This window comes from Culex quinquefasciatus, chromosome 3 (assembly GCF_015732765.1).
Source record: "Culex quinquefasciatus strain JHB chromosome 3, VPISU_Cqui_1.0_pri_paternal, whole genome shotgun sequence".
NCBI lineage: Eukaryota > Metazoa > Arthropoda > Insecta > Diptera > Culicidae > Culex > Culex quinquefasciatus.
The window spans coordinates 135,998,056-136,014,862 of NC_051863.1; the positions used below are offsets into that span (position 1 = coordinate 135,998,056).

The 16,807-nt window shown below is 31.8% G+C and overlaps 2 protein-coding genes across 6 annotated transcripts in view; one reads left to right on the forward strand and one right to left on the reverse strand.

Moving 5' to 3' along the window:
- Positions 1–391: 391 nt before the first annotated feature.
- On the forward strand, positions 392–6,934 carry LOC6047507 (V-type proton ATPase subunit G). The gene is made up of 3 exons (XM_001864521.2): positions 392–625; positions 833–933; positions 5,853–6,934. The coding sequence occupies exons 1-3, from the start codon at positions 544–546 to the stop codon at positions 6,030–6,032; spliced, it is 363 nt and encodes a 120-aa protein (XP_001864556.2). The 5' UTR covers positions 392–543; the 3' UTR covers positions 6,033–6,934.
- A 7,199-nt stretch (positions 6,935–14,133) lies between these two features.
- The window catches only part of LOC6047503 (tumor protein D52), a 32,779-nt gene continuing 30,105 nt past the window's right edge, over positions 14,134–16,807 (reverse strand). For all 5 annotated transcript variants that reach the window (XM_038264731.1, XM_038264729.1, XM_038264727.1 and 2 more), the window contains 2 exons: positions 15,296–15,458; positions 14,134–15,233 (listed from right to left, as the gene is read on the reverse strand). In XM_038264731.1, coding sequence (XP_038120659.1) covers positions 15,117–15,233; positions 15,296–15,458 — 280 coding nt within the window. In that variant the 3' untranslated portion in view covers positions 14,134–15,116. The remainder of the gene's footprint in view (positions 15,234–15,295; positions 15,459–16,807) is intronic.

The window sequence follows — 16,807 nt, forward strand, 5'->3', positions numbered from 1 at the left end:
ACCACAATGAGTTTAAAATGGATTTTTAAATCAATTTTGAAAAATTATCCTCGCGGTTCTTCTTGACAGAAAAGTTCCTACTTGACAGCTCGTTCCAACGGGACCATAGTTGATCCATCGAAAAAATGTTGTCTTGTCAATATTTTTTTGCATTAAAATGAAAAAAGTGATCAGAAATGGTTTTTAATCGTGTTTTTTTACCGTTGTACATAAAAATTGACATAGGGCTTTAGTACCCAATTCATCTTTTTTGTTGTCACCCTAATTCGAAACCCAAAATCATTCCACCCCTGCGTCCAGTTCTACGTTTTCTCTCGTGCGATGTTTTTTCGCTCTCTCTCGAAAAGTGACAGCTGACGTTTCGCATCCCCCCGATTTCTGTCCCCCATCTTATCTCTTTCGTTGACTGACCTGACGGAATCAAGTGATTTGGAAGACTTCCACCAGCAGAGGCAAATCGTCGTCGTCGTCGTCGTCCGATTCGATTGGAGTTAATCAGCCTTGACAAAAGAAGTTTTATCTCGTTCCGCGTCGCAATTCACGATGGCCAGCCAAACGCAGGGAATTCAGCAGCTGTTGGCCGCGGAAAAGCGGGCCGCCGAGAAAGTGGGCGAAGCCAGAAAGAGTGAGTTCGAATTTTTGTTCGGGGGTGGAATTTTTCCACTTGCTTTCGAGGGAGGAGGAAAATTTTTCATGGGTCCCGTGGCGAAAAATCAATAGTCGAAGGCCTGCTTGGATCGGATGGGAAATTTGTGTTTTTTTTCCTCTTGCAAAGCGCTTTAAGTGACTTGGATTAGTAATTATGACTAATTCCTGTCTAATTTCTTCCCAGGGAAACAGCGCCGTCTGAAGCAGGCCAAGGAGGAAGCCCAGGAGGAGATCGAGCGATACCGTCAGGAGCGCGAGAGGCAGTTTAAGGAGTTCGAGGCGAAGGTAAGCAAGAGTCAGTTACTGCTGAACTAGAGAGTGCGTGTTTGACCTTCTGTTCCGAACGGGTCCCGCTCGCCTTAGGCGCTTAGCTCGGTGTTTAGCAAGTGTTTCACCTAGCTAAATAATGTTTTCAATAAGCTATTAACGCGACGACGATGACGACGACGGGACAAGTCTGATGAATACACAATGAAGCAGTTTGCGAACGCTAATTTGGGTTAGTTCAGTTGGATAGCAAGACTTGTTTATCGAAAGCCAATATTTAAAGCAATGTTTGAAAGTTGAGCACGTGATCTTTCGGTTCGTGTAATTAGTGTATCAATTTTCTGCAAAATTGTTCGCTTCATAAATACAAATTTCGAAACTGTCCATAGAAAAGTGTTATGAAATTATTAGAAAATCTGTTTTTGCTTTTTAACATTTGGAATCGGTTCAATAGTTTCCAAGATGTCAATTTGAAGACGAATGAGTAATACCTACTTAGAAAAAATATATTTTCGTGATTTTAATTCTTTGAAAGGCCATAATCTCAACAACCAAAGGTCAGATAAACAATGTTAAATAAACTAAAAAGAAAATTGTAGATAAGAAATGGGGAACTTTTTAAAGAAAGTTAAAAAAAAGTTAACCTGTGTTAGTAGTCATTGTTTATTTTTAAACAAAAATAAACGAATTTCAATTTTTGATTTTTTGGAGCTTTTTCCAGGCTGGCCATGGCCACTCGAAAAATTGGCAATAAGTCAGGAATTTGTGATTTTTTTTTGTCAGGTAGTCAGGAATAGTCGGGATTTTCAAGCATAGGAGCAGTTTTCTAGGATTTCGGTCATTCGATTTTTTTTTGTATTTTTTAATCCGACTGAAACTTTTTTGGTGCCTTCGGTATACCCAAAGAAGCCATTTTGCATCATTAGTTTGTCCATATAATTTTCCATACAAATTTGGCAGCTGTCCATACAAAAATGATGTATGAAAATTCAAAAATCTGTATCTTTTGAAGGAATTTTTTGATCGATTTGGTGTCTTCGACATAGTTGTAGGTATGGATACGGACTACACTGGAAAAAAATAATACACGGGAAAAAAAATTTGGTGATTTTTTTATTTAACTTTTTAACACTAAAACTTGATTTGCAAAAAAACACTATTTTTATTTTTTTTTATTTTTTGATATGTTTTAGAGGACATAAAATGCCAACTTTTCAGAAATTTCCAGAATGGGCAAAAAATCATTGACCGAGTTATGAATTTTTTAATCAATACTGATTTTTTCAAAAAATCGTAATTTTGGTCGCAAAAATTTCCAACTTCATTTTTCGATGTAAAATTGAATTTGCAATCAAAAAGTACTTCAGTGAAATTTTGATAAAGTGCACCGTTTTCAAGTTATAGCCATTTTTATGTAACTTTTTTCGAAATAGTCGCAGTTTTTCATTTTTTTAAATTAGTGAACATGTTTGTCCACTTTTGAAAAAAATATTTTTGAAAAGCTGAGAAAATTCTCTATATTTTGCTTCATCGGACTTTGTTGATACGACCTTTAGTTGCTGAGATATTGCAATGCAAAGGTTTAAAAACAGGAAAATTGATGTTTTCTAAGTCTCACCCAAACAGCCCACCATTTTTCAATGTCGATATCTCAGCAACTAATGGTCCGATTTTCAATGTTAAAATATGAAACATTTGTGAAATTTTCCGATCTTTTCAAAAAAAATATTTTCGAAATTTTCAAATCAAGACTAACATTTTAAATGGGCGTAATATTGAATGTTTTGCTGGCTAAATTTGCGCCGATGGTAATTTTGATAAACAAAATAATTGAGAGATACAGTCCAGACTCGATTATCCGATGCCTCGATTGTTCGAAGTTTCGATTATCCGAAGCCTCGATTGTCCGAAGTTCGATTATCCGAAGGCTTGTATGGGACTTCGGATAATCAAATCAAGAACAAAAAAAATCGTAATTTTTCATTTTCTTGTTTTTATCATAAAATGTGAGTTCTACGACCCCATTTTAGTCAAATTTGAGTTGTTGATTGCCTATTAGAAAATAAAATGCATTTTTTCAATATTACATCACCGCCATTTTGGCCGCCATGTTTGTTAAAAAAAAATCATTTTACCGTTGTTTAGGGGTCATACTCGACCATCAAAAATATTTTTTTTCTCAATTTAAGCATTCTTGAGAACAAAATAAAAAAATGAAAATATATAAAAATGAAAGCTCCAACATTTAAAATCCTAAGTTTCAAAAAATCTAAACTTTTTTTTGTTGTTTAACCCAACAATTTATAAATTCAGATATTTCAAATACTAAAAATGAAAAAAATCTGAAATTTCTAATTTAAGAATTTAAAAAAAATCTAAAATTCAAAACTCAAAAAAATTGGGAATTCAGCAACGTAAAAAAATCAAAATACAGAATTTTTGAAGTCAAAATTAAAAAAAATGAAAGTTTAAGACAGTCAATAGAACCAAAACTTTTATTTTTTACAATTCTTAAATTATTAAATTATTAATTCTTAAATAATTAAATTCTTAAATTCTTAAATTCTTAAATTCTTAAATTCTTAAATTCCTAAATTCTTAAATTCTTAAATTCTTAAATTCTTAAATTCTTAAATTCTTAAATTCTTAAATTCTTAAATTCTTAAATTCTTAAATACTTAAATTCTTAAATTCTTAAATTCTTAAATTCTTAAATTCTTAAATTCTTAAATTCTTAAATTCTTAAATTCTTAAATTCTTAAATTCTTAAATTCTTAAATTCTTAAATTCTTAAATTCTTAAATTCTTAAATTCTTAAATTCTTAAATTCTTAAATTCTTAACTGCTTAAATTCTTAAATTCTTAAATTCTTAAATTCTTAAATTCTTAAATTCTTAAATTCTTAAATTCTTAAATTCTTAAATTCTTAAATTCTTAAATTCTTAAATTCTTAAATTCTTAAATTCTTAAATTCTTAAATTCTTAAATTCTTAAATTCTTAAATTCTTAAATTCTTAAATTCTTAAATTCTTAAATTCTTAAATTCTTAAATTCTTAAATTCTTAAATTCTTAAATTCTTAAATTCTAAAATTCTTAAATTCTTAAATTCTTAAATTCTTAAATTCTTAAATTCTTAAATTCTTAAATTCTTAAATTCTTAAATTCTTAAATTCTTAAATTCTTAAATTCTTAAATTCTTAAATTCTTAAATTCTTAAATTCTTAAATTCTTAAATTCTTAAATTCTTAAATTCTTAAATTCTTAAATTCTTAAATTCTGAAATTCTGAAATTCTGAAATTCTTAAATTCTGAAATTCTTAAATTCTTAATTTCTTAAATTCTTAATTTCTTAAATTCTTAATTTCTTAAATTCTTAAATTCTTAAATTCTTAAATTCTTAAATTCTTAAATTCTTAAATTCTTAAATTCTTAAATTCTTAAATTCTTAAATTCTTAAATTCTTAAATTCTTAAATTCTTAAATTCTTAAATTCTTAAATTCTTAAATTCTTAAATTCTTAAATTCTTAAATTCTTAAATTCTTAAATTCTTAAATTCTTAAATTCTTAAATTCTTAAATTCTTAAATTCTTAAATTCTTAAATTCTTAAATTCTTAAATTCTTAAATTCTTAAATTCTTAAATTCTTAAATTCTTAAATTCTTAAATTCTTAAATTCTTAAATTCTTAAATTCTTAAATTCTTAAATTCTTAAATTCTTAAATTCTTAAATTCTTAAATTCTTAAATTCTTAAATTCTTAAATTCTTAAATTCTTAAATTCTTAAATTCTTAAATTCTTAAATTCTTAAATTCTTAAATTCTTAAATTCTTAAATTCTTAAATTCTTAAATTCTTAAATTCTTAAATTCTTAAATTCTTAAATTCTTAAATTCTTAAATTCTTAAATTCTTAAATTCTTAAATTCTTAAATTCTTAAATTCTTAAATTCTTAAATTCTTAAATTCTTAAATTCTTAAATTCTTAAATTCTTAAATTCTTAAATTCTTAAATTCTTAAATTCTTAAATTCTTAAATTCTTAAATTCTTAAATTCTTAAATTCTTAAATTCTTAAATTCTTAAATTCTTGAATTCCTAAATTTTTTATTTTAAAAATTAAAGTTTTTATTTTTTTAAGTTTTTCAAATTATAAATATTTTGATTTGTAAATTTCCAAATTTATATATTTTTAAATCTTTTGAGTTTTTTGAATTTTTTTATTTCTTGAATTCTTAAAAAATAAATTCCTAAATTCTAAATTTTTCACTCCAGAATATTAAATTTTGGACAAAATAGAGTTTTTAAATGTTAAAATTTCGGGGTTTTCTTAAATTTGAATTTTCAAATTTCTATGTTTCAGATTTTTTAATCTTTTGAAATTTCGACTTGTAATTTCTGAAATTTTTCATGTTTCGAATTTTAAATTTTTTGAATTATTGAATTTATAAATACTTTAATGTTAAATATTTTTTATTTTGAATTTCCAGTTCAAATTTTCGACAGAGAGAAAAAAAAACGCGCGTGCTTTCTGTGCGAGTAACAAGTCAAAATTTCCGGTAGCTTTATTTTCAAGATTATAGTTAAAAGTGGGAACAGATATAAAAAACAAACAAAGATATTAGAAATTGCTGAAGTTTCCTTTATTTTTTTTATTTTTTGTTATTTGAAATTTCTGAAATTTTTCGTCATATTTTCAAATTTTTATTTTTGAATGAATATTTGTATTGTTGAATTTCAATATTTAAGATTATTATTGAACTTTCAGTAAGAAAATAGATATTTGTATGATGATTATCAAGTTTATTTTCACTCAGGTTTACTTCATTTCCATAAAACTTTATGATATTCTTAAAAAGTTATCTCAAATTTGATCAAAGTGGATAAAACACAGCTTATTGATTACAACATTGACCCCGGTCTCTTCCCTCCTTTTTGCAGCACATGGGCAGCCGCGAGGGCGTGGCGGCCAAGATCGACGCCGACACGGTCATCAAGATCGAGGAGATGAACCGCACGATCTCGACGAGCAAGGCCGGCCTGATCGAGGAGATTCTGACGCTGGTGTACGACATCAAGCCCCAGCTGCACCAGAACTTTATCAAGCCCGCCAAGAACTAAGGCGTCGTAAGCGCACAAATTTGAATCTGTTCAAAAAGTAAATTCTCTCTCACAAACACACCCACACACCCACAAAGAAAACATGAACAACACAGATTTATTAAAGGCAGAAATTTAGAGCGAGTCAAATTTACAAAATTGTAGTCAAGAAGCTAAAAAGTCGCGCCACTCTCTATTTAAAGTTTGTTTTTTTTGTTTGCCCTCCGGAAATAGTCGAAAGCGATGTAAATAATTGTTTCCCAGTTTGTTTTCTCTCTCTAATTAGATAAGTGTCCACTCACAATTGGCTTTTCGGTGCACGAAAATAACAGGTTTATTATTTTTGATTGTTTTTGTTATATCTTAAGATTTATTTCATTTCCCTGCAATTCAAGCTTGAAAAAGTATTACTTGTAACAATCCCTTTAAATATGCGTGTGTAACTAACAGAGATTCACGTACTTTGTCGAAAAACAAAACAGTTTAGAAATAAAATTTAAAGAAAAAACAAGAAACTATCAAACAAAAAGACATGACAATATTTCTCGTTCAATGTTTCTCTACTGTGACGCAATATTCAGATCGGTGTAAAATCAAGTGTGAATCTCTCTATCTCGTTTCAAAAACAAACATTACGAACCGTTCTACTTACCAACTGCAATTTTGGTCACACGTTCAACACACCACCACGAAGCCACTACTGTCTGTTTTTTTTCGTACCTATTGTTTCGTTGTTGAAGTAACCTAGTTCTGTAGCCAGCAAACAATAGTGAGTAGAGAATATAAAAAGATTACAATACAATAGTCGTCGGAATATCGATACAGCCATGTGTGAAGTATGAAACAAACAATATACTATTAAAACAAATCTATTATGGAATGAATATATCGTTACACGGAAATAAATATGATTAAAAAGCGTAGTTGTGTAATTTTTCTCATTACGTCAATATCACAAACTGTCATTCATTTAGTTAAAATTAAATGAGTTATTTTTCGTTATTTTTTAAATAAATCTTATTTCCAAAAAAGTGCTCACGTGGTTTATGGATGGTCCCGTAGGCAAATTTTTCGATTTCTTAAAAAAATATAACAAGAGAGCACACAGGCATCGAAACGGTAAGAATTCATCAGAGCAGAAATCGCGTCCGATTCAAGCTTGCGAGTGAAGTGGAGGGTGTTGAGCAATCAGAACCCTTGGGTAACCTCAGGATGGTCACCAGATTTTTCCAAACTTAAAATTGATATTAAAAAATTCTTGAATGCAAATATATAAAAAAATCAACAGTTTAAAACGTTATGAATCCAAGTTTGCGATACAGAATTTATTGTCAATCTTTCAAACATGAGCAGGGCGTCAGTTTTTTTTTTAAATAATTTCCTCCAGTTCTCGGATTTTTATTTTCGATTGTGAGCTGCTCTTATTTTTTATCATATAGGAGAACTTTCTTCAAGACTATTTTTATTCAGGTTGTGCATTCCATACAATAGAACCAAATTATGAAAAATTGTTACAACAAATCGTTAGGAATTTGTTCTTTTATTGCAAGAGTTTTCTATTTTGTACTTAAAAAATCATCATTGTACATAAATTATCATGACTTTTGTGAATTGATACTAAATTAAAAATTGAAGGGGGGAATTAAGGTCTTGACAATACTCTAAGGGGGGAAATGGTCGAAAAAGGTTGAGAACCACTACTATAAGCAGTGCTGCGATTTTTTAAATCAAATTATGATTTTCCGTCTACAAATTTAAAACAGAAATCAGAACTCCAATTTTGTTTTCGTATTGTATACAGCTAAAATTGGTTGCTTGTGAAAAAGCAGTATTCCAGTAGGAGTCATGATCAAGCTCGATCAACTATGAGAAAAAAAATCGAGGTTATTTATAATTAATATTTAAAACATATTTTCCATTCGAAAAACAAAAATACTAACATTTTTGCCTTACTCACCTTAGGGCCAATACGCACCTCCCAAGAAAATGGGTCAAGAAATGGCTCTACGTACAGCAGAATAAAGGAGAGAGAACGATTTCTTGGGGCTTTTCTTCATCCTCTCTGGCTTGCTTTCGCTGCCGCTGCTGCCCGTTAGATTTTTTTTTTCTTGACCGATTCCTTCCGATCTGCGTACTAGCCTTAAACCGGAGAAATAACCCTAACAATGAATAATCTTTTCAATTCTGGCAGAAAAAATCGAAAATAAACAAAAATTTCAAAACTAATAGAAAAATTTAAAATCAAGACTAACATTTCAAATGGGCGTAATATTGAATGTTGGGCCCTTTTGAAATGTTAGTCTAGATTTTAAATTTTTGAATTTATTTTTTTCGAAAAGATCGGAAAATTTCACGAATATTTCATGTTTTAACATTGTAAATCGGATCTATAGTTGCTGAGATATCGACATTAGAAAATGGTGGGGTGTTTGGGTGAGACTTAGAAAACATCAATTTTCCTGTTTTTTAACCTTTGCATAGCAATATCTCAGCAACTATGGGTCGTATCAACAAAGTGAAATACAGCGAAATATAGAGAATTTTCTCAGCTTTTCAAAAATATTTTTTTTAAAGGTGAGCAAACATGGGCACTAATTTAAAAAAATGAAAAACTGCGACTATTTTCAAAAAAGTTACCTAAAAATGGTTATAACTTGAAAACGGTGCACTTTATCAAAATTTCACTGAAGTACTTTTTGATTGCAAATTCGATTTTACATCGAAAAATGAAGTTGAAAAATTTTTGCGACCAATATTTCGATTTTTTGAAAAAATCTGTATTGATTCAAAAAATCATAACTCGGTCAAAGATTTTTTGCCCATTCTGGAAATTTCTGAAAAGTTGGCATTTTATGTCCTCTAAAACTTTGCCGAAGACACCAAATCGATAAAAAAATTCCTTCAAAAGATACAGATTTTTGAATTTTCACATATCATTTTTGTATGGACAGCTGCCAAATTTGTATGGAAAATTATATGGACAAACTAATGATGCAAAATGGCTTCTTTGGGCTTACCGAAGGCACCAAAAAAGTTTCAGCCGGATTAAAAAATACAAAAATTAAAATTAAAGAAAAAAGACCGATTCCGTAGAGAACTGCTCAATTCGCAATTTTCAGTGTAAGAACGGGCCTTGACCGATCTTATGCACTAGGTTCCCGACGAACACGCACTGCCCTTACACCTACATCTCACCCTTGCTCTGAGTCAGTACGAGCAACACGCTAGAACACGCTTTGAGTGTTCGTGCCAGGCATGCACACCTTCTTTTCCGGTTACGCATTTTAACTCGGCCGGGGGTGGTATATTACGTAGGGTTTGATGTAAGTATAAGCGCCTATCCATTTATAGTGTTCCTATCAATTGTCATTAAAGCAAGAACTGTTTTATTTTTAGTTTGAATTCAAAAACTAATTGTTATTTACTGTGTATTGTTTTCTCATGAAATATTCCCTCAACAAGTCGTGTTTATATGTAGCTATTTCTTTTGTCGCGGTGTTTTGTTACAATTTTTGGTCCTAAGCATGTTATAAAAGTTTTTCAAAAGTACAATAGTAATATTTGTGTTAATCCTTTAACCATTCCATAAATTGAGTAAGGGCTCAAACCTCACTTGTTTGAAAAAAGGGTGAAGATTGAAAACAATAGAAAACAAAGAATCAGTAATAAGAGAATGATGAGCGTATTTTAAATAATAAAAATATGAAGCTAGATGTATTAGATGTAAAATTAGACAATAGTTAATAAATAGAGATACAAAACAAGCTTAGATAATAGTAATGATAATTTATAGGACAGATAAAGAATTAATCAAATGTATAAATTCGCAATAAAATCAAAAAAACATTAGGCAAATGATAAATAGACTTGATATTACTAGTACATAAAGGAAACGTATATTTTTAAGGAAAAAAAATCAAAGTTTGTTACAGCAGTATCAATTGATAAAAAAGAGTGGAAAAGCTTTGAGAGATAAGAGAATCAAAAGTTAGTAAAATCAAAATCAAATGATGGATATTAAATAGAAGAATCAGTGAAGAAGTGAGAATCAGTAGAGCAAAATAAAAATAGGAGATAGGTGGTAGCTGAGAATGAAGAGAAGAGGAACCCCGTTGTGCGATGTTTCAGGTACATCCACAGCAGTTGACTCAACATACTGCGAATTAAAACAATACCGTCTACAATCACAAATTACTTCCCTTTCCCACATTGTCGTGCCCCTTTCTTTTAGCCGTCTCGACTCTGACCCGCGGTGGTCAAAGGTTTACGATCCGTTTCCACAGGCCACCAGCTAGGTCATCATGAAAACCAAGCCAACGTGGAGGTAAGAAAATAGGACACTCGCAAGGAACCAGAGCTATACTGTTCTGATCAAGATAATTCGGATGATCTAACAGAACTACGGATGTAGTTAGTTGCGCTCCTTCCAGGATGTTCCTTACGTGGACGTCAACCGAAGAGCACGCAACAAGGTCAGTGCCATTGCATGCTCTTAGGTATCAATCCTTGGCCTGCTACTTAAAAATCTAAAACAGAAAAATAAAAATATATGTTTTTTAGGTTCAAAGATTTTGGAAATTGCAAAAAAAATAAGAGTAGGGGAAGGTGGAGCAAGACGACCATATGGGCCAGGAGGAACAATCGCTCGTACGGCCGTAATTTTTACAATTTTGATTATTTCCAGTATGAGGAATGTTGATAGCAACGCAATTAACTGATTCTACTACCACCTAACCGCCAAAACGACGTAAACGCCACGGAGCATAAAATTTAATTAGGTTTTTTTTTTTCAAAACCTTTGTTTTCTAATTTGGAATGTACAAAATAAGGCTTAGGGTTCGTTTTAAGGCTCATTTTACCAAAATGCTATTTTTCCTAGATTAGTAGTGTCCTTACCAATGTCTTGCACCTATTATAAAGTATGATTTAATTTTTGGTTATTTTTGTTGAGAGCTTTTCAAAAATCTTGTCCAGGTGGGGCAAGAGTACCATATGGATTTTTAGTATGGAAAAAAATTCTAATTGCTGCAAAAACATATTTTATTGGGAAATAAACACATAAAAGTACTTAAAAACTGATAAACAATTGTTGAAAAAAAGTGTCCATACAAAATATAGCGATATTATGAAAATTTACTATTTATCATATAACAGCAATTCCCCACGAAAACAGCACGATTCGAAAAAAAATTCTCCGATCAAGCTCAATTTTTTTCTGGGGAAACCTTGGCCGAAATAATTAGACCCGTACTAGGACCCGTATTTTTTTGCATTTCCTTAGCTTGTTACACTTGCCCCACTTTCCCCTACCTCGCCCTCGTCAAAATTTCACTCTTGATAGTCGAATTAAAAGCATTCCATTTTTCTCAAAAATATGACAACTCCTTAATGCACTACAGTCCAGACCCGAATATCCGAAGGCCTTGGCAAAATTTCACTTCGGATGCTCGAATCACGAATTTTTTTTTTCGTTGTCTTATTTTCACGGGTCCCCCACAGACCGTTATTATGAAGAAAAAATTTCCACCCAAACCAATGATTGGACATGGTTTCTGGGACCATTCTGCACCTCTGGGCCAAGTTTCAAAATATTTGCCGGCAGAAATTTCGAATACGGTCAGTTTTAGTATTTTTAGTTGACATTAAGGGGAAATCGCATGTAAAATGCGTAGGAAAAGTTCAAAGTTTCAATGTTTTAACTCTTAAACGTTACTGGTCATGGTTTTAAATTGTACTTACATGTAGCAGAATGATATAAAACGATTTACGGAACTAACTTAGCCAGATTAAGCCTTAGTTAAGTGACTTAAGTACATTATTTTCATGTTTATATCTAAATATTTTTTAAAAACTCCTACATTAGGCAATTTTAAGTCTAAGAAGACTAGATTGCATAAAAATAATTAAAATGGGGTGACTTTGAGCCAAGGGGTGACATTGTACCAAATTTTACGTTTGTTTAATAACTAAATAGCTTAACAACAAGCTCGATAAGCTTGAATTGCAAGGATTACTCGTTGCAAATATTATTGTCCTCTCCCACAATTTTGAAAAATTCCATGGAAAGTTGAATAAGAACGAAAAAAAACTACAAAGGATTATTAGCCTTATTGTTGGACCCCACGGGTTTTAAGACACAAACTACATTAAAAACTTACATCGTCCTTCATATGTAAATATTTATAGGTTTAATAACCTATACATATTAGACTATACTATTTTCACATTTTGTTAAGATATGCCAGGCTTGTTAAAATAGTTGATGAGTGGTTGTGTTTTCACATGATACAGGAGTAGGTTTTGTTTTACTGAATATATTATCAGTAAAAGTACTTGCTGATCAATAATATGTTTTGATAAATTTCAACGATGATCAAACTGTATCAACAATACATTTTTTTTGTATAAATGTTGTTTATTTGACTTGCTTAAAACATAAACTTAATAATTGGATAACCTAAATTGATAAATACTAGTGAGATTTGCTTCGACGTTGTGCTGGCCTTCCATTGGTTCCTCGGTGGTTGTTCTTCTGCGTCCTTCGTTCATCCAAGGGAACGGGGGGTCACCCCTTGAGCGTCCTCTTCCAGGGGTCTCGGGAGCCCGGAGGGTTGTCCCTATTCCACTCTTCGTATAGCTTGTGGTTGGGGGGGCCCCAGGTCTCCCGAGCGCCACCGTGGGTTCTTCGGTGATGTGTCGATGTATACTGCCAGGCGCCCCGGAGGAGCCGGAGGGTTATCAATTATAAAATACAGTTTTTATGATGATTAACTGCAATTTTGCAAAATCATAATTGGATTGAAATATTAATCCTGTGGGAAGTTGTGCCATTAAAGTTTTGCTAATTATAATCATTACACAGGGCAACACAAATGTTTGAGATTTAGCTCATATAGCTGAAATACTCACTACATTTCATTCGTATGGTTCAAATTTCTAAACGTTTTAAAACAAAAACTTTTATTTGTATTCAGAACGTATCGATTCAGAACTGGAAAATGTATACATCATTTTTAAATTTGTCTCTTATAGGTGATTTAAAATCCATAGGCCTTTATTTCGTATTGATTTGCGATTTGCGAAGCAATATCATCAAATTATTTGTGGGTTTGGGAACATAAATAGACCAAATCAAGCAGTCTACAAACAAATATTGACATAAACTTAATGCTTATCAAAACAATATTTTGTACATTATCACCTCTTGGCTCAAAGTCACCCCATTTTAATTATTTTTATGCAATCTAGTCTTCCTAATAGACTTAAAATTGCCTAATGTAGGAGTTTTTAAAAAATATTTAGATATAAACTAGTAAATAATGTACTTAAGTCACTTAACTAAGGCTTAATCTGGCTAAGTCAGTTCCGTAAATCGTTTTATATCATTCTGCTACATGTAAGTACAATTTAAAACCATGACCAGTAACGTTTAAGAGTTAAAACATTGAAACTTTGAACTTTTCCTACGCATTTTACATGCGATTTCCCTTAATGTCAACTAAAAATACTAAAACTGACCGTATTCGAAATTTCTGCCGGCAAATATTTTGAAACTTGGCCCAGAGGTGCAGAATGGCCCCAGAAACCATGTCCAATCATTGGTTTGGGTGGAAATTTTTTCTTCATAATAACGGTCTTTGGGGGACCCGTGATTTTTGTTTGTTGAGCTTTAAACTACTCTAAAGTGATTTAGCATTTTTTTTCAACTATTCAAATTTGACTAAAATGGGATTACAGAACTCGAATTTAATATTTAAAGCAGAAAAAAAATACAAAAATAATTGTTCGTGATTCAATAATCCGAAGTCCCATACAAACCTTCGGATAATCGAACTTCGGATAATCGAAACTTCTGATAATCGAGTCTGGACTGTATCAATAATTAAATAATTTAAGAATTAAGGATATTATGCATTTAAGAATTTAAGTATTAATTTAAAGCATTTTGATATTTCAGAACTAAGGAATTTAGGAGTGTAAGAATTTGAGAATAGAAGGATTTAATATCTAAAAAAACATTTTTTTTCGATCTGGGGGCTTTTGACAAAAACTTTATAATTTGTACCAGCCTAGTAAAAGGGTCAATTTCGGATTTAATAACCAATACACAAACTTTTTGATATCCTTTTTATATCCTGTGTTTTATTATGTTTAGAATGTAGTACTAATGCAATGCGCTTCTGGATCATAACACTGCTGCGTGGGAATTCCATTCATCACATACTATTTTTTGTTTGTTTTAGTATTTTTGAAGTGTTTTCAATGCGTTTTCTCTCTAATCATCTCGCAAGCTCTTGTTCTTTTTCTTCTTCTTTATACACTCTCTTACTCTCTCTGCCAATGCGTTTTCTGTAATATGTTTTTTTTTTGTTATAGCCTAGAGATAGATTAGTTGTTTTAAATATGATTTAGCCTAGGATGACATTTTTTTTTCTCTTCAATTTAGCAGCGTGGAACCAGGGAAAGGAGGGTCAATTTAGCGTGTTTCAAATGGCGTTCTTTTTTTTTTTGTTTTGGGGGGTAGATTTTGTAAGTACTCGAACGAATGCTATTCTAACAAGTCATGTTTCTACGATGGACGATGGACGACAACAGAGGACTCACTACTAGTTTAGGCACATTCAGTTGTTTTATTTAGTTGATTTTTTATTTGTTTTGTTTTTGCTGTGGGAAACATTATCTGTGAGATTTAGCGCGATTTGAGGGCGCGGCTAGAACAAAAGTGGATTGTGTTTGTTGCTTCTTTCTTTTTGTTTTACACTTAGCGGTCGTGATTAGCGATTGGTTTATTTTGCACCTTTTTGCCATCTGCTAGTTATCGTAATCGATTGTGAGGATACACTTTCATATTGTATGAGACAGAGTTATGATTTATACTGAAAGGAAAAATATCTATTTTTTTGTAAAAACTTATAACGCATGTCTATGTTTAATAGTAAATAATTTTTCAACTGTTGAATTCTTCCTTTCCCCTCGAAATAGCTCACTTCTAGTTTAAAAAAATCTTCACCCACTCAAAGTTGCTTTTTGTTTTTTTTTGTCTTTGAGAAATATTAGAATTCAAATATGCTGGGGGCGGGGCCGCCCCCTTTCGGGGGAAACCCATTAAGGAACGGTTTTCTCCTCGGGGATCGCCGTCGGTGTCGTGACCGAACTACGACGCTCGTCGTTCTGCAGATCCGACAGGCTCTGCACCGAGCTGGACCGCGAGGATACTTTAGACTGCAAGGTTCAAACAAATAAAAACATTTCCCAAACATTAACAAAAAAAATACGAAGCTCACCCTAACGTTCTCGTAGGCCGAGCCGACGCGTTCCTCGAACGAACGGAACGAGTCCGACTGCTTCATCTCGGAGATCTTGCCGGTCAGCTTGCTGGTGAAGCCACCGAGGACGGAGGTCGTCTTACCGGCCGTCGTCTTGATGGCCGTTTCGGTTTTCTGGTAGCTGCGGAGCGGAGAAATTTCAATTAAGAAAGTGGGAAAGTTTAAACTTTAAAACTTCCGATTAAAAGCGATTAGCACAACGGAAACAGGGGATCGTTTGGATAATACGTAGCTTGTTACTAAAATGTTTATATTTTTAATATTTTGTTGTTTTTAAACATAGATTTTTCGATTTTAGATTTGATTTTGTCAAATACAATTTAAGAAAACCACACCATTTTTGAATGTTGAAATAAACACACATTTTTTTTAAATATCATCTATGCCTAAAAATAATGTTGATCATTTTGCATTTTTACAAAGACTTTTATCCTGCGTTAAGCTCCATACAAACATAAATTGGACTTTTGATATGAAGGGAGTCAAAAATCTAAATTTTTGCGTTCGGTATTAAAGCAACGCTAAAAAAATGTTCCGAGCTAATTTTTTTTTTTCAAAGTTGATTTTAAGTTCAGCCACTGTACACACACCCTGTGCTCAAACTCAATCCAATTCAACGAATCATCTCTGCGGTAAACTTTACGCAGTATTCCTGGCCGGTTTAACGTTTTGTGATGTTTCAATGCATTCTAATGCAATGGTGCACTACAAATGTTAATAAATGACAAGAAGAGGCTAGGCGTCATCTAACCTAAGGCACTCTCCAGGATCCCTTCGAAAGATTGGCTGCGCTAGGGTTTGATTAGATTAGATTAGATTAGATTAGTTGATTTTAAGTTCAGCCACTGTCATCTAGCGAGTAAACAAGAACAAAGAGGTGTAAACAAGTACAAGGAGTAAACAAGAACAAGGAGTGTTTTAACGCCAAGGATTTTGATACTGTGCGAGCGCTTCTGCAAAAGTACAAGACACAGTTTTGCACGCACGAAGTATGAAGCAAGCGACCGCACCGGGTCGTTCTGCGAAGTCTCTCAAATGTGAAAGTGAAAACAAAGATTGACCCATAACTAGGCTAAATTCCATATCCGAAAATGACCACTTTTGAGTGTATTGATGCTAGGTTTTTTACTGCCCATGTTCTAATATAAATAGTTATATTTAAAAGATTAGATAGATAGAAACTCGCGTTTCACAATATTGAAATTTTAGAGATGAAATTTGAAATGTTTAATGTTGCTTTGAAAAATGTGTAAATATACATCTTTCTATTTGTAATTGTAAAAATAAAAAGTAAATACGTTCAAGTTTACGTTGGATGACGGATCTGGACATAGTTTACAAAAGGGCAGGGTGACCACTCAAATCCTATTTTCAAATTCCCGACTTTTTCCTGACTTTTAAAGAAACTCAAATAATTTGCATTTCTTACCTTAAGAATGATTAAAAAACAAAATGTAAATATCAAAATTT

Coding starts and splice junctions, on each gene's coding strand:
- LOC6047507 (XM_001864521.2), top strand. CDS start 544: ATGGCCAGCCAAACGCAGGGAATTCAGCAGCTGTTGGCCGCGGAAAAG. Junction 626..832: donor AGTGGGCGAAGCCAGAAAGA/GTGAGTTCGAAT, acceptor ATTTCTTCCCAG/GGAAACAGCGCCGTCTGAAG. Junction 934..5,852: donor TTAAGGAGTTCGAGGCGAAG/GTAAGCAAGAGT, acceptor TCCTTTTTGCAG/CACATGGGCAGCCGCGAGGG.